The sequence below is a fragment of the Anopheles funestus genome, chromosome 2RL (assembly GCF_943734845.2).
Source record: "Anopheles funestus chromosome 2RL, idAnoFuneDA-416_04, whole genome shotgun sequence".
Taxonomy (NCBI): Eukaryota; Metazoa; Arthropoda; class Insecta; order Diptera; family Culicidae; genus Anopheles; species Anopheles funestus.
In genome coordinates, this window is record NC_064598.1 from 59,567,812 (window position 1) to 59,590,084 (window position 22,273).

The window sequence follows — 22,273 nt, forward strand, 5'->3', positions numbered from 1 at the left end:
TTTCGATCCCTTTTTACGTTTTGTTTTTCATCGGTAGTACCGATAAGCCCACTGGCACGGCACAGCAAAACCCCTCAAGTGTAAATATGACAGCTGTTGTGTCGTATTCCGTCCTTAACAGCCGGTTTGCCGGGTTGCTGTTAAAGCTGCTGCTACTTCATCCACGAATGACAATAAGGGAAGTCAGCGTCAACAAGGAATCGATGCTCTGATGCGTATATTGCTAGGCAAGGGATATCAAAAAACGGCTGAAGGGTAAACGAGGACACGGCACAAATGCATCAGGGTAACGATAAACTGTTGGCACACGTACTGCTCTACCCCGGCCTGGTGCAAAAGCAGCCCTTACCCTTCTCGCACGAAAAGGATATTTTTTATGCGTCATCCTCGAGAAACGAGTTTTGTGATTTGCTTCGCATGCGAGAGCTGGGTGACGTTGTATTTCAAACTAAACAGCGTACGATACTCCGACCCAGCGAGCGTGTGTGTATACCCTATCCCGATCATAAATCGGACAATGGCCTTACGTACAGCATATTTCTGTCTGTCCCTTTAAGTGAATGGCAAGTCAAACCAACCGCGGCCCATCGGCCAAAGCGAGCGAAAGGATTAACTAATTAGAGGGTCGTAAAACCGTACGAATGCATACGGTTGGGCAAAGAGTTTGCATTATGAGCAATGCTCAACTAAACGCCGGCAAACATGTGATGCCGGCAGAACACGGCTGTACGGTTGCTACAATCCGTGCGGTGTTCGTCATCGGGCGGCGTCGTCTGGAAATGAGGCAGTTGCAAGCTGCCGGAAAGTGTCATGCTTCCTTCTTGGAAGCACTCGACATCGGCGCCGTGAACGCCGTGATCTTTATGAGTGAAGGTTTTTCCTACGCCTGGGTATCATGCGCTACTTTTAGCCTGTGTGAGAGATACACGTGCAAAAAAAATGTTTCATGATCAATCCTATTTTCATTTCCGGAATGCGCGTTGGGCGATATTGCTTGCAATCATTTTCTTTCCAAGGAAAATTCCCTTCTGTCTATTTGTTGCTTTTAGCTGTCTTTGGCCCTGACACGACGAAAAGCTGAGTTACCGAATGAGTCACACAAACCCCAGCCAAATCGTGAACCGGTTTGTTGTTTTGCTTCGAATAAAACCACTTTATGTGGTGTAGTGCACAAAGTGTGCAACCATTTGCAATCTCCGGCAATAAGCAAAAGGAAAGACTCCGATTGGATGACGGTTTTAGTGAGAAATTTGGTCCAAGTACCGCGACAACTGACGCGTATCCCGAATTCATCGATGCAAGGCTCGAGGAGCAGAGCGAAAACCCAAAGCTTTTAGCTCCTCGGCGACGTGCGACCACGTGCTTTTCGCGCTTTCTTGAGTTCAGATGTGCGGGTACGGGTGTTGCAGCCGAGATGATGCAGTCCGTCGAGCAAGAAGGTAGAAGAGGATCGAGGAGGGTAGGGTGGTCGACGTTTACTACGCGAGTTTATGATTTTTCGCGCACGATCGATAGACAAAGAAATTTATTTTGAAACTGTGAAAACGTTGTAGACTGTGTGGTAGAGACGATGGCAGCAGCAGCAGCAACAGTAGTAGTAGAAACAGCAAACTGCAGTCATGCGCAGGAACTGACCATCCAACCAAATGAAATCAAATCCAACAAATCCACCCAGCCATAGTGCTCGGTGTAGCAAAGCAGATTTCCTTATATATCCTACCCAGCCACTGGAGCTGACTGCCATGTCCACCCCGGGAGTGGATTTCGCTCAAATCGTTCAAGTGTGCGAGCTTTTTGGTACGCGAATTTCAATTGCCCAGCACCCTGGCTGTGGTGTAGAGTGGCGCAAGTATTGAAAGGGAAATATTGCACTCCGTTTCGGTCGTCCGGATTTGGTTCGCGGCAGTAGAGCATATTTTTTTAACAGCACCACATTTTTGTGCATCCCCCGCTTCCCACACCCAACGCACAGTTCCGTTGCAGAAGGCCGTATGCTTGGTTTGGCGCAAACGCAAATGCGTGAGTCGAAAGCAAAATGCATGCGAAGGAAAACAAAACAACTTTCCAATAAAGAGTCGCATCTTTCCAATGCAACGGATGAATGGATGGGTGAACGCTAGGTCTGGCCCACCCGAGATCGATTCCGAGAGGTGGTTGACTCTGACGGATTGTCTAGAGGAGCACCAGCAGATTCATATGGATGTAGTGTGCACTGCCATTAGATTCTGGCCCAAACAGGCAAAAGCGCCCTATCCGGTGACAGAACGACAAAGACAACATTTATGCTTACGCACCCGCATATAGGCGCTCTGGAACCATCCAAGAATTGCAGCGTACTACAAAGTGAACCGTGCCGCCTACAGTCGGAGTGTGTGAGCTCATCTCCCACGGGGCAATGAACGCATATAGCTCGAGAATGAAAAACCCCGCATGTGGTTATGGTGGTATTAACGAACAGAAGTAGCTGTGTTTACACCATGTGGGAGGGTGTCGCTTTGCAGCTCTTCAATTTGATCCATCCGGGCCTGAACCATATGCTTATCGTATGCATTAGTATCTTGCATTGTCTCTTATGTCAGCTATGGTTGGAAAGGGTTTGCAGTGGCAGAAGAGTGGCACACACTGCAGGCGATTTGTGTGTACCACGTGGTAATGAACATGTATCGACGATCCTTGTATTCCCACGTGTGAGATCAGTGGGAGAACATTTCAATCGACTATGGCAAAGAACCTGCCGCTACCTTGTCCGTGTTCACTGTTGCTCGTGATCGTAAATTACAACTGCACTGCACTGTCTGGAAGCATGCGTGGGGAAGATCTTTTTGATGACGGTAAAGACACTGAATTGCCTCTAAATTTGGAAATCTTATTCTTCCCGTGAACATTGTGGTACCAAATTAAACGAAGCTATATCGTCCCACTCTTCTCTCCTAACACAGAAACTGTGATTTGACGATACGTGGGTCTTAGAGGAGGCAATAATGCTCTCTGTGCTGGAGACATTCTGATTCGAACCACGTGCAAAACATTTTAACAGTTAGTGGTCTAACCAAGGCCAACGCAGGACATTTACTTGGAGAAGTGACGTAAGTGAACACGTGACGTAAAGCTTGTTACAATATGTATGTATATCGGTCTGGAATGTGTGGGAAGTGAATTATACTGGTGGTTCAAATACTGCCAAATCGTTGTCCATGATTGATTCCGTTCGTCGTCTTATGGTGTAGCTCTAATGGTGCCTTCTTGTTACATTCCACTCGTTTGTCAAACAAGCCTCATCATATCTCATCGCGGTTCAGAATACCGGTCAGTTCTTCGTGAAGGTCTCCTCATCTAAATGGATCTTTGAAAACGGACTCTTCTCACTAACCGCTTCAAGGTGAACAACTACGGTAATGACCACGACGAACGAACTATTCTCCGCTGGTCATTGTCTGCCGTTTGCGTTTTTTGTCTGCCTTTTTTCGCTATTCCATCCCAAAAACTCTTGTATTTGAAACGTCATGGCCGTCGTAAGCTTTGGTGATATCAAAGTGTTGCAGCTGCTGGGTTATGTATGTCGATAATTATTCATCGTATCATTTCCGTACCACCATGCTACGATGTTTTGAAGTTGTAGTATCGTCGAATCGTTCAGTTGAGCTAGTAAACTTTGTAATAAAATTAGTGTTGACTGATGAAACATTCCGTACTGTAATGGCTGTTAAATGTTCGTTTGATGCAGAATGCAACTTATACAACAATCGTACCGATGACCTAAAATCCCGCTTTTGCTTGTCGCTAATGCCCGCTGGCCGTTCTGGGCTAAAAGTTTACCATCCACCGTGTCATTTCACCCCCCTTGGAAGTTACTTGCATAGGTACGTAGGGGATGAGGTTGATATAGGTTTCACAATTGAACAAAAGTTTCCAATGAATAATTTGAGATAATGTGTGATTATCGTATTTTCAGACGTCGAAACGCAACCAGCAGATCCATCCGCTTCGTTTGCTTGCCACCGGTGGCGATGTGCGTTGGTGTATGTGTGTGTGTGTGTACTGTTCCGGACTTATGATGCTACCGCGTGTTTGTCGATGCGCGATACCCTGCGGGTTTTGCGGCTTCGGTAGCTCCGGCGTGGTAAATGGTATCGAAAATAATATGCGTTACACATGTTGCTTCTTTTGATGCCATTTTTGACGGTTTTTGCACTCACACAGCACCCCGCCATCTGCCTGTCCCTCTTCCGGGGAGCACCGGTGCTTTGGTATCGGTCGGTTCGGGTGGGTCGGTTCGATCCCCTCGGCTGGGTTCAATCCGGATGGGTTTTGTGTGGTAGTTTGTCGAAATCGACCTCCGTCTACATTGGGGCTGATACGGAAGACGGTCACGATCACGATCACGATCGCTAGAATGGAACCGATTCGTGCCAGTGAGAAAAGGTGAGCACAGTAAAAGTTGGCAAACTTGGGTTCCAACGCCGGCAGATGCAACGTCTTCGGCAGGTTTTCTGGTTTTGCTTCCGTTGCCGCGCCAAAGGAAAACGGAGGGGTATTTTGTTGTTTCGGTCTTTTGAGTATAGTTTTGTACTTTTGTTTGTTGAGTGTATACACACGGTGGAGGGAAACGTTCTAAACGATGTGTTCCACATCGTGAACTCCAGAGGAGAACGGCCCCGCGCGTACTGGTGAATTTTGAATTTTTTGGATGTTAGTACACCGTGTCCGTGTTGGAGTGTTTTTAGTATTGTTTTGTTTTTTTTTTAATTTTTGCTGCCACAACTGATGATGCTGCCCTTCAGAGAGCTGTATGTATGATGCCTTCCGATGCGAACGAGAGAGCGCGTCAGTGTTCCGTACCGTTTCAGTTCACTAGCATGGAGCGAAATCTGAATCGTACCGAACGCAAAACACACATAGTGAAAAGATGATACAACCTGGCAAGTTTCAGCTTTGGTCCGGAGGTGTAACGCCTTATACTGAGACCCGAATAATAGCGAGACAGCTCAATTCAGCCCAGCTCCAACAGCACATGGTTGGGTAGCTCAGAGTCACTCAGCCGGTCCTCGAACAGCACCGGAGAGGAGGAAGATCAAGTCATCTACGATCTGTGCTCCCCGAAGATGGCCGTGGCTTGGCATGGAAAATAGTCAAGGTTCGGTGTTCAGTTCACGTTTCACTGCATTGTAAACAATATACATAAAACCGTAAGCGGCCTGGAGCATGATGATGGTGGGTGCCCTGGTAGTGTGCTGGTGCTGCATGGTGTGTGCATGCTTCGGATCGATTGATCTCTCGAATGGATTTTTATGCTACGACAACCGGCTCTTGTTTTTCACCGCTCTGCCGGAACCGGAGACAGACCATAGCGCTAACAGTGCAATACAGCACAGACCCAGCCTCTCAGTCGTGTCGAAATGCGCATCGACCAAGGCAACAAACAGCGATGCGATGCTCATATGTCCGTCCTGGTCAGCTGGCCATCGGGAATTGAGCGCACGATAGTCTTGGTTGGCGTTCGCTTTGTGCGCTTGTCGACTCGAATTCGCACGGACGATTGTTTGGTGCGTACTACTACCGCCAGGTGCGTCATATCGTCAGCTGATGTGGTGGCGACTGTGCAGTCCGGTTTTCGACGAACGTTAAGTAAACTGACCTTCCTTTACGATCGGGAGCTACCAAATCTCTGAGCAGTTTGCAAGAAACACTGTTGCGACATAGAAACGGTTTACCAAATCTTGTTGCCTTCGACTTCCAAGCCAATCCATCCGGATATATCTTGGTGATGATGTTGTGCGGTGGTAGGGATGTTCATGAACCTCGTTTATTATTGCTGCTAGACCGAACGTTTGTTGAAGGTTAGTCGACCGGCAGGCATTTCGGCATGAGAAGGATAGAGTGGACAGATTATACCGTCGACCTGTCCTCGACAGATGATTTGATGTATCTTGGAGAGTTACATTTTCCCTGCCTCCAACCGGTTGACAGCCATCTGCACACAACCCGCTGAAGATTCGGTTCAAGCAAAAGTGTGAAATATTTAAAACGTATTCAAATTGAAATGACGTGATCGCTTGTCAATCTACCGCCAAGTTGTTGAATAAACATGGTACCCGAGCTGTGGCACGGTTGCGACGGTAGCAACAATCTGCAACGCTGGCACTTCAAACCGCCAATAATAATAAGATGGGACAAACTTTTCGCTTTTTTAGAGCGAATGCGTAAAAGTGTGTGTGTGTTGATACTTTGATCGATGATCTCTCGTAGTATTAGTTTCGTTGTTTTATCCCTGACGAAGGTCAGGTTGAAGAGTTTACTGATGATTGAAGGAAACAACAATCATCTCCAAATGGCTTCTTTTTTTAAACACAATTTGTTATGCTATTAGATAATCACCGGCTGAGCTGTGATAGATTTTTATTCGGCTAAGACAAACCCCCGGAAGCAGCGTTCGTCGATAAAGCCCGTGAGTTGATCTTGTCCAGTTTATGTGTAGCCGTGGTAGTTGAAGTACTTGAACAGACAAGTTCAATGGACTTCAATGGCCGGCAAAGCAAGAGCAGGCCACAGCTGTGTGTTTCTATCAGAACGGAGCGTTCGTTTGTACTTCCTTGTATGTGCGTGTCAGTACCAAGGAAATGCCACGTTTCGTTCGCCGCGAGATGCAGTTTCCGCTTGGAAAACGAACTAAAATTAGCTTTTTCCTCTCGATTCTTGATTTGTTTGCCTTTGCGTCCGCGAATCATTGGTTTGCTCTCTTTCAAACTGCGGCTTTTGATGCATCTCGGCATTCACTAGGCAGATGCGGAGCGATCTGACATTTACACACCGTCGTCGTATTTTCACTGATGGGGTGTGAAGCAGTGGGAAGTAGTGAGTGGAGCACGCATCTGGTTTCATTAACATTCCTGCGCCTGGGTGGGCCCCACCTTTTCTCCACTTGTCATTTTCCACCGTATGACATTTTTGGGAATTCATTTTCCCCTCTTATGGAGGCTGGACTTTCAACTAGCGATTTTTGTATTTCGCGGTACACGCGTTTATGGTTTTTGGTTCATAAATGTGAAACAACACCAACAGATAAACGGATCAGTGCAAGAGTTGGTCGTAGAAAACTGGTTTACTTTGTGTTAACCAGCATCAGGGTATTATCCCTCTCATAGTAAAGAGATTATTTTCTGTATAATTTATCTTTTTTTCAGTCATATAGTCCTTGGCACATCAAGAACAGAACGCGCGGTTCAGAATGTTAACAGAAAAGTGTCATCTTATGTATTGTCACACCCGTTGTGAGAGGACAGTGTGCCCTTCGGTCGTGTTCTAGCTTCCGCAGTCGGAGCAGGCGCAAGGTTTGCCGAGGATGAAAAAGCGGCATTGATGTGGAAGTCGACCGACCTGCATGACCGAGTAAACAGTTCAGCTGCGTTTGACAATGGATTTCCGTCGGTTTCGCTTGGCCGTTTTTACATAGCGAAGCGGCACGGCTCCGCGGTCAGCTAGCCAAGCGACGATGCTAAGCGATGCGATCAGTTGGAAACGCGTTCTCCACGGTTTGAGCGCGGTTTCGACGCTACTGTTGCTGCTGCTGCGTGTGTTGGTGCGCACCTTTTTTGCGCCAATTCGGGACTCGCTCTCGGGGGGACTAAGACGACGCGGACGGTTAGAAGATGATCTATCCAACATCGGCGGTCAGCTGAACCATTACTGTTGTGTGTCGCTTCATGTCTTGGACCACTGGCGAAAAATCGATTTGTCGTCGGTGCAACGACTCGGCACAACAATCACGGAAACGGCCGTCGATCGCGAAGATCCGTTCCTTGCATACGGAATGAAGTGCTAGAATTCCACCAAACACACTCACACCGTTCGCTGTGCACGGTTTGTGCGTTTTTTCGGTTGCACACATCGCTGAGTATCTTTATCGCTTCGCCAAGCACGTTCGTTATGCTGCTCACACACCAGCAGTAGCCATCTCGCCTGCCTGCCCGGCCACCGTTTCACGCCGTGGTGTTCCTTTCGATCGAATCCTTCTTCCTGTTGCCAAAGAACGAAACCATACAAAGAAGTATTCCACGTACGTCTGTTGCCTCAACATGTCATGCTACTGATGGACGCATTCAATGCAGCAGAGAGATAGATAGAGAGAGAAAGAAAGAGAGAGTCCAACGATAGCACAGACAGTTTCGATCGATAGCAGGATGCCAGTGCGTGTTAGCGTCAGCTCTTCTTGCAGGACGACCCTCGCAGGTCAACCTCCGGTTGCTCCAAAAGAGCGAAAGCCTTGGTTGTTTGAAGCGCTTACACTCAGTGATGATGGCAGTGGGTTTTCAATTGGCCAACGTCCCACCAGAGACGACCTCAAACATTCATTAACGGTGATGTTGGATGATAAGGGTGGTGGGTGTTACAGATGAACATGTGTGTGTGTGTGTGCTAGGGTATTGGCCAATTAATTTAATAAAGCATAAACAAATGTGGGGATCGGGTCGCAGTGTGGATCGCAATCGTTTAACAAGGTCGCTATTGAGGCGCAGACTGAGAGAACATTTCACGATCTAACAGTCATTCGATCTGACACCAGGTTTCGTATAGTCGCATACCCATGAATGTGATCTCATTTAATACATTAACGTAATCTTTTGTGGTAGCGGTGTGTTAGAGCTACGCCGCATTTACGTAGAACGATTATCTGTGGTCTTATGCGAAAGATGTTCGTCACGATCCGCTTTCAGTGCCACATGCTAACGTCCTCCGATGTACGTCGAGATTGGAGTGATGTGTGATCTGCATTTGCGTGTAGTTGTTGTACTACATTTTTTGACCTCTCGCACATGGTTGCGCACCGTACATCATCATCCTTTTAGATATTTTGTGCGTTTTTTTTTGTAAATGCTAACGTCAACAGTAACGAGGACATACTGGAGGAGGGGGATGTCCTCTAGAGGTTGTTGAATCGCCTCGACCCGAACGTCATCAAACATATACACGAACATTTTGTTTGCTTCAAGGGTCACAAACGGACGTATCGATTACACAAACAATAATTTTGAGGAAGTAAAAAAGATGGTTCGCCGTACCCACCAACGTGCAAGGGTAGCCGTTTGGTCGATCGGTTTCTTTATCGTTCATGGTAGATTGTGTCAATTTATAAGGGTATTGCTGACCTTCGTTCATTTTTGTGTCGAAACGAGTGTCTCATAAGTGCCAGCTGAGCGTTGACATGAATATGAATTGCTGGTCTGAGTCATCAATAGTTCACTGTACTTAAAACCCGCATAGTTGTCAGTGGTAAGTAGGCAATTGTTTTTCATTTTCCACCCATTATTGAGGTGCTTTAAAATTGAATTATTGTAATAATCTGTTTTTTTGGCTCGTTTTATGCCGGTGGTTTCGTACATTAGTGTCGCCCACTTTTAAAGTTGCCTTCATAAGATGGGCTCTGATGTGCGTTAGCTTCGATTACGATTGCTTCTTATTTCACCGGCTCTTAACACACATAATCGAGATAGGTTAGGCAAGCTTGGATGTGTCTTGGAATTCAATCTTACCGTGCTTAAGCGATTGGTAATGATAAAGAGATAAATATGTGTGTGGTGATGCGGAGGACGCCCAAAAAAGGAACTGTAGCCACCTCCGCGATCGCAGTTTGTCGCGACAGTTGGTCGTAAGAAGCAGTGTTTGCCATTTTATCGTGCCGCCGTTTGCTGCTGTAAATGGTGTAGCAAATAATAGAAATAATGATGCTGACCTTGGCCACATTCACATTAGCCGAGACCGTATGGACCGGAGACCGTTTTTCTGCTGTTGAATAATCAAAACCTGCGTTTTGCATGCGTCTTTTAGTTTGGCTGGTTACCGTTCGGACAGGGCAGAGACAAAATAGTACGACTTTAAGCTTAGCGTTTGTATTTCCTTGCAAAGGAACAAGTGTGGGTGTTCAACAGACGCTTAGCTTACGTTAACACTGCCTCAATCAAACTCTAACCAAAACGTTGGGAGTGAGAATTGTTCCATTTTAGCATCGTTTTATCATTGTTATTCCAATGGCTATGGCTAGAAATCAAAACTGCGTGAAGTTTGCGTTTTCCCACCGCACGCGCTCATGTTGCGCTGCACGACGATCTAGTAGACAACGAAGGTGCGCGCACACGTGTGAGGCCAAGGTCCACACGAACGTATGCTAAAAACGTGTCACAAAGAAGGAAAGAAAAACCACACGCCGGAGAGATAACGCATAATTGCACAAATGCACCACCCGACACATCCACCCGCCCGTGATGTTTATCTGAAGAGTTTGAAAAGCGTAGAAAAACCACACACAACTAAAGGCGAAAGCAATGGTAGGAAGTTGCACGGACAACGTGCCGTTGTAATTTAAATTTACATAAAGCAAAAGAGCGTTAAATTGCTGCTAATTGCTCGTAGACGAGACACACGCTGTTAAAGTACAGCGACGGATCGCAGGGATGAAGGACGATCGTGGAAGTTTTCAGGCTCCAAACGAGGAAATTACTGATCATGAACCGAGTCAAGCAAAACACGAAACTCTCAACGTCACCTAAAGCGATGAATCAAGTTTACCCCAAACGCTATCATTGCTCTTTTGCATGTGATCTGTACGGCCAAAGGGTGTGCATGATAATCTCAAGGGCACTAATACGCCACCGATGTCACCGAAACAGGTTTATATTTCGAACGTTTGCTTAACGATACCGACAATATCTAACGACCATCAAGCACTCGCACAACTTGTCGTCGATAGATCGTGATGTCACAAGGAGGAGGATCTCCGCCATCCTCTTCACGTGAGTACAAAACTAATACAACACCTCCATTTTCTTTAGAAGCTTATTTGATTTGCATTTAGCTCTGTGCACACCACCATTCATAATTCGAGTTTGAATCCCGACGTCTCATGGTCGGCTTGGGGGTTGAGTTCGTTGTTTAACGCACATTGGATGAACTTCGCGTTTGTGACAGCGCTTTTTGGTGGTGGAGTGTGAGAGAAACACGCGCCATTTAGCGAAGTATCGATTGATAGGCAAATGTCAATAACTGTAGCAATAGCAAACCGAACTTCTCCTACCGTACAAAAATGGGCTTCCATCCATTCCTACACACGTCTGCGTACCCTTGTTGCACCTCTATCGGAGTGTTGCGTACCATGTGCCATCTATTGCGTTAGTAGCTCGATGGTGGCAGCTGTCTGGTTGGCGAAGATTGCGTGGTTTGCTTCATCCTCGCACACGTATATACACACATATTGGTCTTATACGCTTGGTTTCTTGTTGAGAGTTTGATCACCAAGGTCGTCTCATTATGCTCAATCTGCATAAATTTTTTAATGGTCATTGTTTTCGGTAAAAGGTCAATCGCTAGCCCACGATCTGGCGTGCTACCACTCCGGCTTCTCTTTCTCTCGTTGTTACCTAGAGCGGCTTCGCAGAGCGGCCAACTTTGACCATACACAGCCACACGGTCGTACACGGTCTCACGTACGAGGTCATCTTAATGGCGCACGGCACGCACCAACACCTTGCCAGCGCTCGAAGTACCACGAGGTAGACATGAAGCGTGTGCGGTCAATTCGAATGATATGACGGCCACCGAAAAACCGATCAGCCCTGCAATGAGAATAGGCCACGCTCTTGTCGTTTCGGTTAGCTGGTTGGCAGCTAGGACGAACGTTGAATTGGGACTGTAGCACGATTAACCGGTCCTTGCTTCAATGGCTTTGTACGGGCTTGCAACCTCAACCGCGCGCGCGATCATTGTGCAATGTTTGCAATGCGGACGGTTGAGCGTGCGCGCATATGGTATATTCAATTTTTAAACCATATGCCATGTATCCTATGCGTTTGCTTACTTAAAACACGTATCCCATAAAAATTGGAACGATAACGCATACGGTAATATATGCATTATAATACTATAATAATCAAATGAGGATATTTCTTCTGTATATCTTACGTTTGAACAGCACAAATATATAAAAAAACATTCGCACACTACGCACCCAAGTGCAACCTCAAAAGATCGCACATAATCTTAGCGAGCTTGAGTGTAAATCCCGACTTTGACAGACTAGTGAAGGAAATAGATGCAACGTGTGATGCATTGCCACCGTACCACGCACAGCTATCGGTGTCAGCAATACCACATTGCAAACGTCAGCGGCAGCATTGGTACACGATCGCTGCATTATGTAAAGCTGCAAAAATGCGAAACGTAGTCGGGGTTTCGGTACCAGACGCTTCTCGTCTCCGGCGTGGCTGTGTGATGCTGCTGCGCATTGAATCTGCAGATGCATGGTCATGGTGTGCAGCATAACTGGCAACATGATTTCTTTTCCTTTTTTTTTTTGTTTACGGCACGCATATTTTTTCTTCTCACTATTTTGTACGGCGCCACCACCGACATCGCAACATAAATGCGCGCACAAACACTCCTTTGACGGGGCTTCCACTCCCAAATACAGTTTCCCAGCACACTAAATGTGCGGCTTGCTTATGCCACGATTTGGTCAGATTGAAGGTTAACGCGTGTGCCGTCTCTTTCTGTACACAGTGTCGGTGGTCGGTGTGGGTTTTTGCATTTCAATCATAATGCTCTCGGTTCTTACATAACCGTCTCGCTGGCTGACCGAGTAGCGCGAACAAACCTTCGCCGAACGACGAATTGCTTCCCAAGGTCCGCACACAACGCAGCATGGCACTACGAGCAACATTGAACAATCGATGTTTGTCGTCTGTAAGCATGTTTTAGAATAGTTTGTTGTTTTTTTCGTTTTTGTTAAGTAATACTGCAATATTGGAGACATAGCAGGGTTCGATTATAAAAATGTATGTACTCCATTCTTAAATTGCAATCCCACATTACTTGATCTTTTAGGGATTTGTTTAAGTAAAGAGAATTTCAAGTTTATTGAATATCTTTTCCTTCTCGTTACATTAAAAGATTCTACTCTGCTTGTACGGAAGTATTTCATGTTGGAGGTTTAATAGTTTTTAAGGATATATCTCAAATACAACATTCTTAATCTATAAACATATATGAATATATATATATATACATCCGTAACGTTTCCAGAAGATAATATGACAGGCCATAGCAGGCTGGATGGATGCAATGTTTCGCAGTTAGAAATTAATAATCAAATGATTCATTCTTCGTGAGATCTGTTTTGCATCTGGTACGCGGTGTTAGTCATTATCATCATTGTGGTGAATTGAATCAATTTACCATATGGCATTCGGGTGTGTTACAGGGCGCAACAGACAGGAACATTGAGAACAGGCGCGGTTGAATAAGCATGGTCCCTGGATTAAACACAATGTATACATTCACAAAATCACTCATCGGATCATCGGAAACAGGATGTTCCAGATCAGTTTAGTTAGGTTCCTTTTCAGACTTATCGGCGGATGTGGTAAATGAATAGTATCACTTCGTTCGTTCATATGCGCTCGGGGTACGTTTTTTACTGAAAGTTTCTTTTTTCTTCATGTCTGCATTGCGTCAAGATCCTTGGTTTGCCTTTTCCCAGGCCCAATGATGCTCGATCTTGTTGCATGCGCGTGTAAACCGATTCCAGCCCGTAATCGACAGTCGAAAACTTTTGGTCAGAGTGTCACATTACCATCTTCAGCAGGTTAGACCTTCACAGTAAGTGGAGCGAAGATGAATATATGGTCCGTTTTTTGTGTTCCTTTTTTTTGCTAAATGACACCGAAGTATATTTGGCGGAGGCTCTTTAAGTGCTTCAAGTATGTTAGCCATTGTATGGTGCTTGATCATTTCGAAGAATACCACATCCGTCGCTGCTGGCGGAAGTTATAACAAGCTCACGTTAAATATCATATGAAAAGTGATCGTTTTTGGGAGGTATTGATCTTGCTTAGAGCGATCGAACCATTGACACCTTTCCTTAAAGAGTCAAGTTGTGTTAACAGTTGCGTTACTAAGCTTGCTGTAGCACGTTGCTTGCCGTAAAGTTGGGACGCCCATTTCAGGTGTCGTAAGGCAATGCTTCTTAAGCTTAATACCACTCCACTTTTACACCGGTGCAATACGGTCTGCAATGATATTTATGTGTCCAGTTGATGGTGTACTTATTAGCGAGCGCTTTTTACCTATGTGTAGAAGTTGTCCTCTGGTTTGTAAAATTTGTTACACGTTTTTTATGAGTCTTGTGCGTTGGGTACCGCTTGTGTATCCGTAGTCCGAACTCGTTAGAACTCGTCTACCCGGTTCTTTTATTTTTTTATTTGCCTTTACTTTTTCATAACGGCTGGCAGATAATTACGATCCAAACAAATAACGTACAAACACAGCTGTTTTGGAACCATGCTGACCGAACCATTAGACTCGAGTGAGTAAGACAGCAGAAGGGGAACCTACTTTTCCTTTTGAGTAATGAATTATGACAAATTGATACAACGCAAAACGGTGCCTTTTTCTGCTTTTCATAAGGAGAATTAACTACAACTGCGGCCCAGTCTTTTGTAGAGCGTGCGTGCGATTACTTTAGCATCATTGTGGGAGCTAGAGTGGTTAGACAGCAACAGTGTAAAAAAGTCAAAAAGTTGAAATTTTGCTAGATATAACAGTATTTTGTTGCACTGTTTGTACAGAATAGAGACTTAGCTATTATTAAACCATAAACCACCCCTAAGCATTCGAATATTAAATCTAATATGATTTAGAACCATTTATCCAAGACGCAAACATTTTAATAATGTTAGCAATGCAATATAAATTTCTTACGAATTCCATTTCTGTCTCGTATAGCAAATACAACATCAGCAATCTTGACAAAATAAACGATAAACAACGACAAGCGGTAGGAAAGGATACACATTTTATCGATCGCAAATTATAGACAGCATTAGAAGTTGAACAATCAAGAAGAACTTTTCTAGGAACTATGTGCAGCATCCTATTTTAGTATTCCGCTCTGACAGGATGTGTTGGTTCTGGGAAAGGAAACACGGAACGACAGGATTGCGCAAATGTACAATTGTGATCGATGATGCACATAAAAGGGTATTTTAAAGCGTGGAAAGGAGACTCAAACATAGAGCCAGAGCAGGACGGCACAAGGAATACGAAACAGTTTTTCGGAGTAAGGGAAACAAACAAAGGAACGGACGTACCGTGACGTGCCCCGGGTATATAGGGAAGCACTCCCCTCGACAGAGCCTGCCACCGGCTGGTGGAACAAGGAACGAATCAAGCATCACAGGAACAGGAACTGCGCATGATCCGTGTATATCCTGTTCGTGTTACGTTTGCGAAGGGATCGGTTAGTAAATGCAATGAAAGTATTTACACTGGCCGGATGGATGCTGCCCTAACGTAACGTTCCTGCGCTTTCACTGTGTGCGAAATCGACCGATGGCGGTTCCAAGCGGTTCACAAACTCACACATACACTGCGTTGCTACCGCCGGATGCTGCTGCTGGCAGAGGCTGGCTTGGCCAGAAAACCGAGGAAGAAAGAGAGAGAGAAAGAGAAAGAGAGAAAAAGAGAGCAAGAATACATAAGAAACCGTAGTGGCTGTACTCGAATTGTGATTTCTCTCCCTTTTATCTTGCTGTTTGACATTAAATCGATATGATTCTATTGTACAATTTCCATGCTGGCAAACCTTTGAAGTGTGTATGTGCTGTTGTTGTGCTGCTGCGCATTCTTTATCGACATCGCCATTTGCGTAGATCCCCGGAGATGTATGTGCGTTTTAATTCATGCATTAGTTATCGTGGCTTTTTGCCGGCCCAGGAAAGTGCGAAGAAGGTAAAAATGCTAAGTTTTGTCTTTAATTTATTGCGCTTAAAGCATGGTCTTGTGCTGTACCGCCCATGAAACAATGGAAACGAAGATCGAATCAGACAGATACGCCTGCATAAAATAGAGCTTGTATAGGAGCAATGTATAGAATGCACAGGAGTGTGTAAGTGTTAAGAACGATGAGACTCGTGTTTTTATACGTCACAGAACCGTACACAACTTCTCTGATAAGCAGAAAGGCACGACACTCTCGCACACAGGCAATGGACAGGCTCACCAACTAACAGCAGGAAATTGCTAATGATTTTGACATTTAGTCGCCATTGCCGCAATGAATGCAATCGATGCAATGATAGCAGCAATGTTGTATAGAAAGGGGCTATCCGATCGTTTTCTTAGCATAAACGAAAACAGACACACTACCGCACACACAGCCTATTTGATTACCACGCTGTAGTATGTGTCTGGAGTCCAGCATCATCGTGAGAGCAGTTGCGAATTCGTTTGAGTGACAAGTGGTAAATTCAATTTAAAATGGCTTTGACATTTTGTACATAGAAGAAAGGGAAGCTTAAATTGGTAAAAACACTCGCTCGTAAAGATATACCATCGCGTTTGATAGTACGTGTGAACGATGATAATTAACAAAGTTGAAGAAAGATGCTGATGATTACCTACTTTAATAGCATTCGACAGTAAATAGATTATCCTTGAACATTGAAGCACATTGTAGTAAACCGATAAGCATGTTGCCTACATAAAGCTCCTGTTCTACTATTGAAAACGACCATTCAATTCTCCCCGAGCCGCTGTTGGCAGAAGCAGCAGCTGTTACCTGAAGGCGATTCCTTACTTCCTTCTTTTGATATTCTTTGCTCATTCGTTGCCACAAACGCACTTTATACGCACCTGCAGCAGTAAGTCTGGCAGGTTGAAGCAAAAATATGAAATGCAATAAAAAAAGTAATCCTTTGAATGCTTATTTTCACCTGCTTGGGTTTTTGGTAAGGTTTTTTTTGGTTATATTTGTTATGACTTTAACTGGTCGTGTTGGATAACTTATCGCAGTGAACATACTACGTTGTTTTCAGAACATATAGGAAATCAAACCATCTGCCGATTATTTTAGTTTTATTTGAAAAATGTGGTACCTAGACCGAGTAGAAAAAAGGTACCAAATAGCCTCCAAAGGAAAACATATATGCCACCTTAAATGTCCTCGATGTCTTTCACTTCAAATGCGTGAGCAAATGCGTAAACGTTGAGTAAACGCATCCTTTTACTATGAAATGTTTTAAGCAGGTTTTATAGACCGATTTTGCTAATGTGCTTGTGGAAAAGTGTGGTGTTTGATTAACCTTGTCGATAATTTTCCATTTTCGGTTTCTCTGGTAGCACTTTCATTGAGTGAAGGTGTCTGGTTTTGGGAATTGTTCATAGCGAGGACACAACTGTGGAACGTGTTTCTTTCTGGGTCGGATTGTGCTCTTGTTTACAATTCACCAGTCTGGCATTCCGTCAATGGAATGGTGCACTAAGTGGACAAACCAGAAAGTATAGCAACTCTGAGAATCTCAGCAGGAATTGTGTGCATCGATGCAGAAAGAGTTGTGGGTGGGTGCGCCGAACGCAAAGGCGTGCGATTATTTTTGGATCGTTTCTCTCAAATCGGTGCAGGGTCACAGAAAAGCACCATTGTAAACATCGGGTGGCTTTGTTCCTGCTGCTGGAGAAAGGGATCACTACGTCCAAGGACACCGATGTAGTACCGATTTGTGTATTTTCAACTCTCTCTAAATATGGCTCTACATGTGGTTGATTGTATTTTTAGAGTGGAGGTTGGAAGAAATATCTGTTATATTTATGAAAAGGTAAAAAAACGTCCAAAAACCACAAAGAAAGATGGAAAGAGTATGGAAAAATATGCCAACGCAAAAGATATACCTTGATCGTTGTGAACGTAAATACATGCAGGAACTAACGGTCGTTTTTTTTATTTCTTTACATTTGCAGATACAAATCTAGCCGGGGTCCGGTGTTAAGGTCAAGCGAACGTCGCCGTCCACAGAGTATATCGTCATCCACCCCCGCACTACTGCCGCGCGTGGTCCTGAACCGCATCGATCCCAGAGACTGTGAGCAGCGTATTCGCGTATCGTACAAGGTTGCCATCCGTAGCACCAGAAGCAGTCGCACAAATAACACCAGCAGTAGTCACAGTGGCATGAATATGGGCCAAAAAATCAGTGGAAGCGTCAAAACGGTCAGCCGTGATCAACCGTCCCCGTTCATTCCGAAGATTCCCCGCGAACTGGCAGCTCATTTCCAGCGTCCAGCACGGCTCGATGTTCTGCTCGATATGCCGCCGGCGCCACGGGAAACGCAACTCAAGTACTCGTGGAACTCGGAGGACCGATCGCTAAACGTGTTTGTGAAGGAGGACGACAAAATGACCTTCCACCGACATCCGGTGGCACAGAGCACAGACTGCATACGGGGCAAGGTGGGCTTCACCAAGGGCCTGCACGTGTGGGAAGTGACCTGGTCGACACGACAGCGTGGAACGCATGCGGTGATCGGTGTAGCTACCGCTGAAGCTCCCCTGCACTCTGTAGGTTATCAAAGCTTAGTCGGCCTAAACGAGCACAGCTGGGGCTGGGACCTGGGACGCAATAAACTGTTCCACAACTCCAAGTCCTGTCCGGGCGTCACCTACCCTGCGATACTGAAATCGGAGGAAACATTTCTGGTGCCGGACAAGTTCCTCGTAGCGCTCGACATGGATGAGGGAACGCTCAGTTTTATCGTCGATGGCCAGTATTTGGGTGTGGCGTTCAAGGGATTGAAGGGACGAAAACTATACCCGATCGTGTCAGCTGTCTGGGGGCACTGTGAAATAACGATGAAATACATTGGCGGATTAGATCGTAAGTAGAGTTACCCAGATGAACTAGATGAAAGTGTGCAATGCCAACCGCTAATACATTTTTCCTTGCTTTCTTTTAGCCGAACCGCTACCACTAATGGATCTCTGTAGGCGCGTCATTCGCCAGAGAATCGGCCGGACGTATTTAGAGGAACGTATACCAAACCTAGCCCTGCCGCAGTCGATGAAAACCTATCTGTTGTACCGGGATCGAAGATAATAAAACGTCTCACAAGTGGTGGAAGACATGATAAGAGAAGGGGAAGGGCCTCGCTGAGCCCGATAAGGACGGAACAGCATCATCACCTTGGAACATGGCAGTAAATGCAAAATTACTACACCTCTTTAAAAACAGTCTAACCGATCCTTCAGTTGTAAACAACGTACATCCTCCGCGACGGCAGTAGCAGGTGTCGTCATAAATAGCTGGGCCAGCTTGTTTGGGTCCCTGTGTGTTCTTCGTGTTTACTTTCATCTTCATCAACCGCCGAGGATACGCTTCCCATCACCTCCAGCATGTGCCAGGAACGAATCGATTTGATTTCGGTTTCGCGATTCACAAACCATGTTTGCGGGGTGCATGTTATGTGTACAGCGCAGAATGTGAGTGTACACTCCGAGAACGGAGCTCGAGCTTTTTGGTTCGAATCGGATCGCACATCGATCGTAGTTCGTGAGAGTGGTAGAAGTACTATCTACACGGAAGATAAAGAGCAGTGATAGTATTCGAAAGCAAGCATAGTTTTTACGATCATAACACCGACCAGGGCAGCACGACTATTACGTATAGATTAATAATTGTGTCCCTGCCAATGTGGCGAAGATTATGATAGCTACTATTACAAATATTTCATTGCTATAATTATGAAAAATTTAGGACGAGGTAAAGCATTACATTTACTACTAAACATACTGAAAGGTGTCAGACAGCTACGCAAACACTCTCACTCTCGAGTTTAGATCACGAGCGTTAGGATTGTTTGCTGGTACGATTCCTGTAGTAGGCCGCATAGTTTTGATTTGTTTGACATCCCTGTACTATTTGTGATAAAAAGATAGCGTAACAACATTCAACGAATTCGTTTGCATGATTCGGTGGTACGATGAAATCTCCCGGTACAACGTGGAAGACACTGTTCTGTGGATTAATGGTCGATGCTGCTATTTAAAGGGGAGGAACGATGACCGTTGTTTTCGTGTGTTCCTAGTATTTGGGATTACAATCGCCATGGGCATCGCGAGATCCACTTCTCCACCCTCAGCAGAGCGTGGTTAAAAGCAATAATTATTGATAGACAGGCTAGGGAAAGTCAAGAGAGAGAGGTGACTAATGATGGACGGACGTGGATGGGGTGACCATCGCCTTTCGCACAAAACTCTTACCACACCCGGAACAGCACAACCTCTCATTATACATTTACATACATAGCAACTACACAACACCATTCAGAGAGCATAGCCTCTTTTTGGATTGAAAACAAATAGTGGCATAATTGATCGACGACAACCGATGCAATAAGTTTTCTCACTCTGCCGTGTGATGTGTGTGCTTATCGCTGATAACACCTGCACGACAGAACGAGCGCCTACATGAAGAGAGGAATGAATGAGCAACGCCAGAAAGCTGCGGTTAACGAATACAAACACTTAGCGTTCAAAACATGCAGTAAAGGAAACGAAGCTGCAGCATCTAAAATGGCCGGCACTGGATCTTATCAGAATTGACGACGAGAAAAATGTGGAATCGTGTGTTAGGATATATGTATACAAACGTATATCTTAGGTGGGCTAAACTCAGACAAAAGCTTTTTTTAGGACAACCCCGAGAAGTCCGACAATGAGCAGAATTGACTAAAAGAGTTGAAAACGATTCTGTCGTTTAGTATTTGAAAGGATTGCGCTTCCAAGACCGACATGACGTGGACACGACGACAACTACGACATCCACAACCACCATGGACCTGTGTGTCATATGGCGCTGCTCCTTTAATATTGCCACCTGCGCCCCCTTCTGACCAACATCCTTTTCATGCTCTTTGCCAGTTGCAGCAAACGGAACAAATTCCGGTTTTCTAAAGTTGTAGACAATTTTAATTCTTAACCTTTGATTCTCCTCCTATGAATATCGATGTGTGCAGCAGATGTGATGTACATGTTTTAGAATCTTTTTTGTTTTGTTTTCTTTTTAATAATCGTTCGTGCGTCAATGAACGCAGACTTTGCGTTATCACACCCAACAAAATCCTAATTCTACTTGAGATATTTACTGTTCCTCTTATTATCGCTTGCGATGTTCTGCAGCCAATGGGCTATTATACCCTCTCCTTCTCTGATGTTTCAACCATCCAGCGCCTATTTTGGGAAATTGGTTTAATGAACGGTTCGGCATTTGGGCCATCATTAAAATATACACCTACACACATACCCTTCCTTCCCCCAAAACGGACTAGAAATCACGGCGAAAAGAGTATCGATAAACTGTGTTCTGTTTTTTATAAGCTTTTTTTTAACGACAAAACAAAAAAATATGTAAAATAGTTTTTTTAGTGAAAAAGATATTGTAAAACGTGCATGAGATAAAACAGTGCGAGCGCACGTGCGCGAGTGCCGCGTGTGATCGAGCCAGAATAGAGAGATAGAGAGAACGTACGAACGAGAAAAAATAATAGTGGCGATAAAGAATGAAGGACAAAAGCATCCTAAATCTAGTAATGCGATGGCGAACGCGACCGTGTGCATGATGGGATGGTAGTAGAGAAGAACAAGGTGTGCATGGGACATGTGTGATTGGGATTTTGTGCGTACGTGAGGAAGGTGATTGGGATGGAGAGGAGGAGAGATTATAATACTACTGCCTGTGTATGAAAGGGAACCGAATGTCTGGATATACGATTCGAGTGTGAATGAGCAACGGAATTATTCCGCAAAATAATCGAAAGCCAGGGATGTATTGAGAATGAATGCGCTAGGAAAAGGCAACGAATAGACAAGAAAATATCCTTCCGCAAACACGTGCGGATACAAAACGTATATATAATATAGAGCAAAATGTGAGAAAGATTAAGCAAGAGTTTAGAAAAAAAAAACAAAAAACAAATCACACAGAAGCTTGACAGAATGAATGCTTAGTCGAGAAGAAGCCGATGTAAGAGTGAATGTGAAAGTAGAGAAAGCATTGTAAGAGCGCGCCCTTCCGTTAGTGTGTGCATTTATCGAGTGAATGACTCCCGATGATGATTCCTCTTGTTTAATAAATCTACTGGACTGACAATGTGAGAAAAAAGGCTTTATATATATGGGCTTTGTTTCACTTTAAGCTGATGATCTCATATGTGCATTTTTTAAAATGATGTTTAGCAACAACTTCATCGAAGGCGATCTTTTCGATCATAAGCGATTTACGAAAGAGTAAACAAGGTAAGTAGTCGACTACACTCTATGATTCCATTACTATGAACCTTTTTAACATTTTTGCTAGTGGCCCCGGTGGTGTATGTAATAAACGGCGCCGGTCCACACGGAAAGACCGGGGATCAAATCCCATTCGGACCGTCCCCACGTGTGTGATCGCAAGATAGA

At 44.8% G+C, this 22,273-nt stretch overlaps 1 protein-coding gene across 2 annotated transcripts in view; it reads left to right on the plus strand.

Moving 5' to 3' along the window:
- The window catches only part of LOC125761586 (protein gustavus), a 115,219-nt gene extending 93,242 nt beyond the window's left edge, over nucleotides 1–21,977 (plus strand). For both annotated transcript variants that reach the window (XM_049422838.1, XM_049422837.1), the window contains 2 exons: nucleotides 17,782–18,695; nucleotides 18,775–21,977. In XM_049422838.1, coding sequence (XP_049278795.1) covers nucleotides 17,993–18,695; nucleotides 18,775–18,914 — 843 coding nt within the window. In that variant the 5' untranslated portion in view covers nucleotides 17,782–17,992 and the 3' untranslated portion in view covers nucleotides 18,915–21,977. The remainder of the gene's footprint in view (nucleotides 1–17,781; nucleotides 18,696–18,774) is intronic.
- Nucleotides 21,978–22,273: the final 296 nt, after the last annotated feature.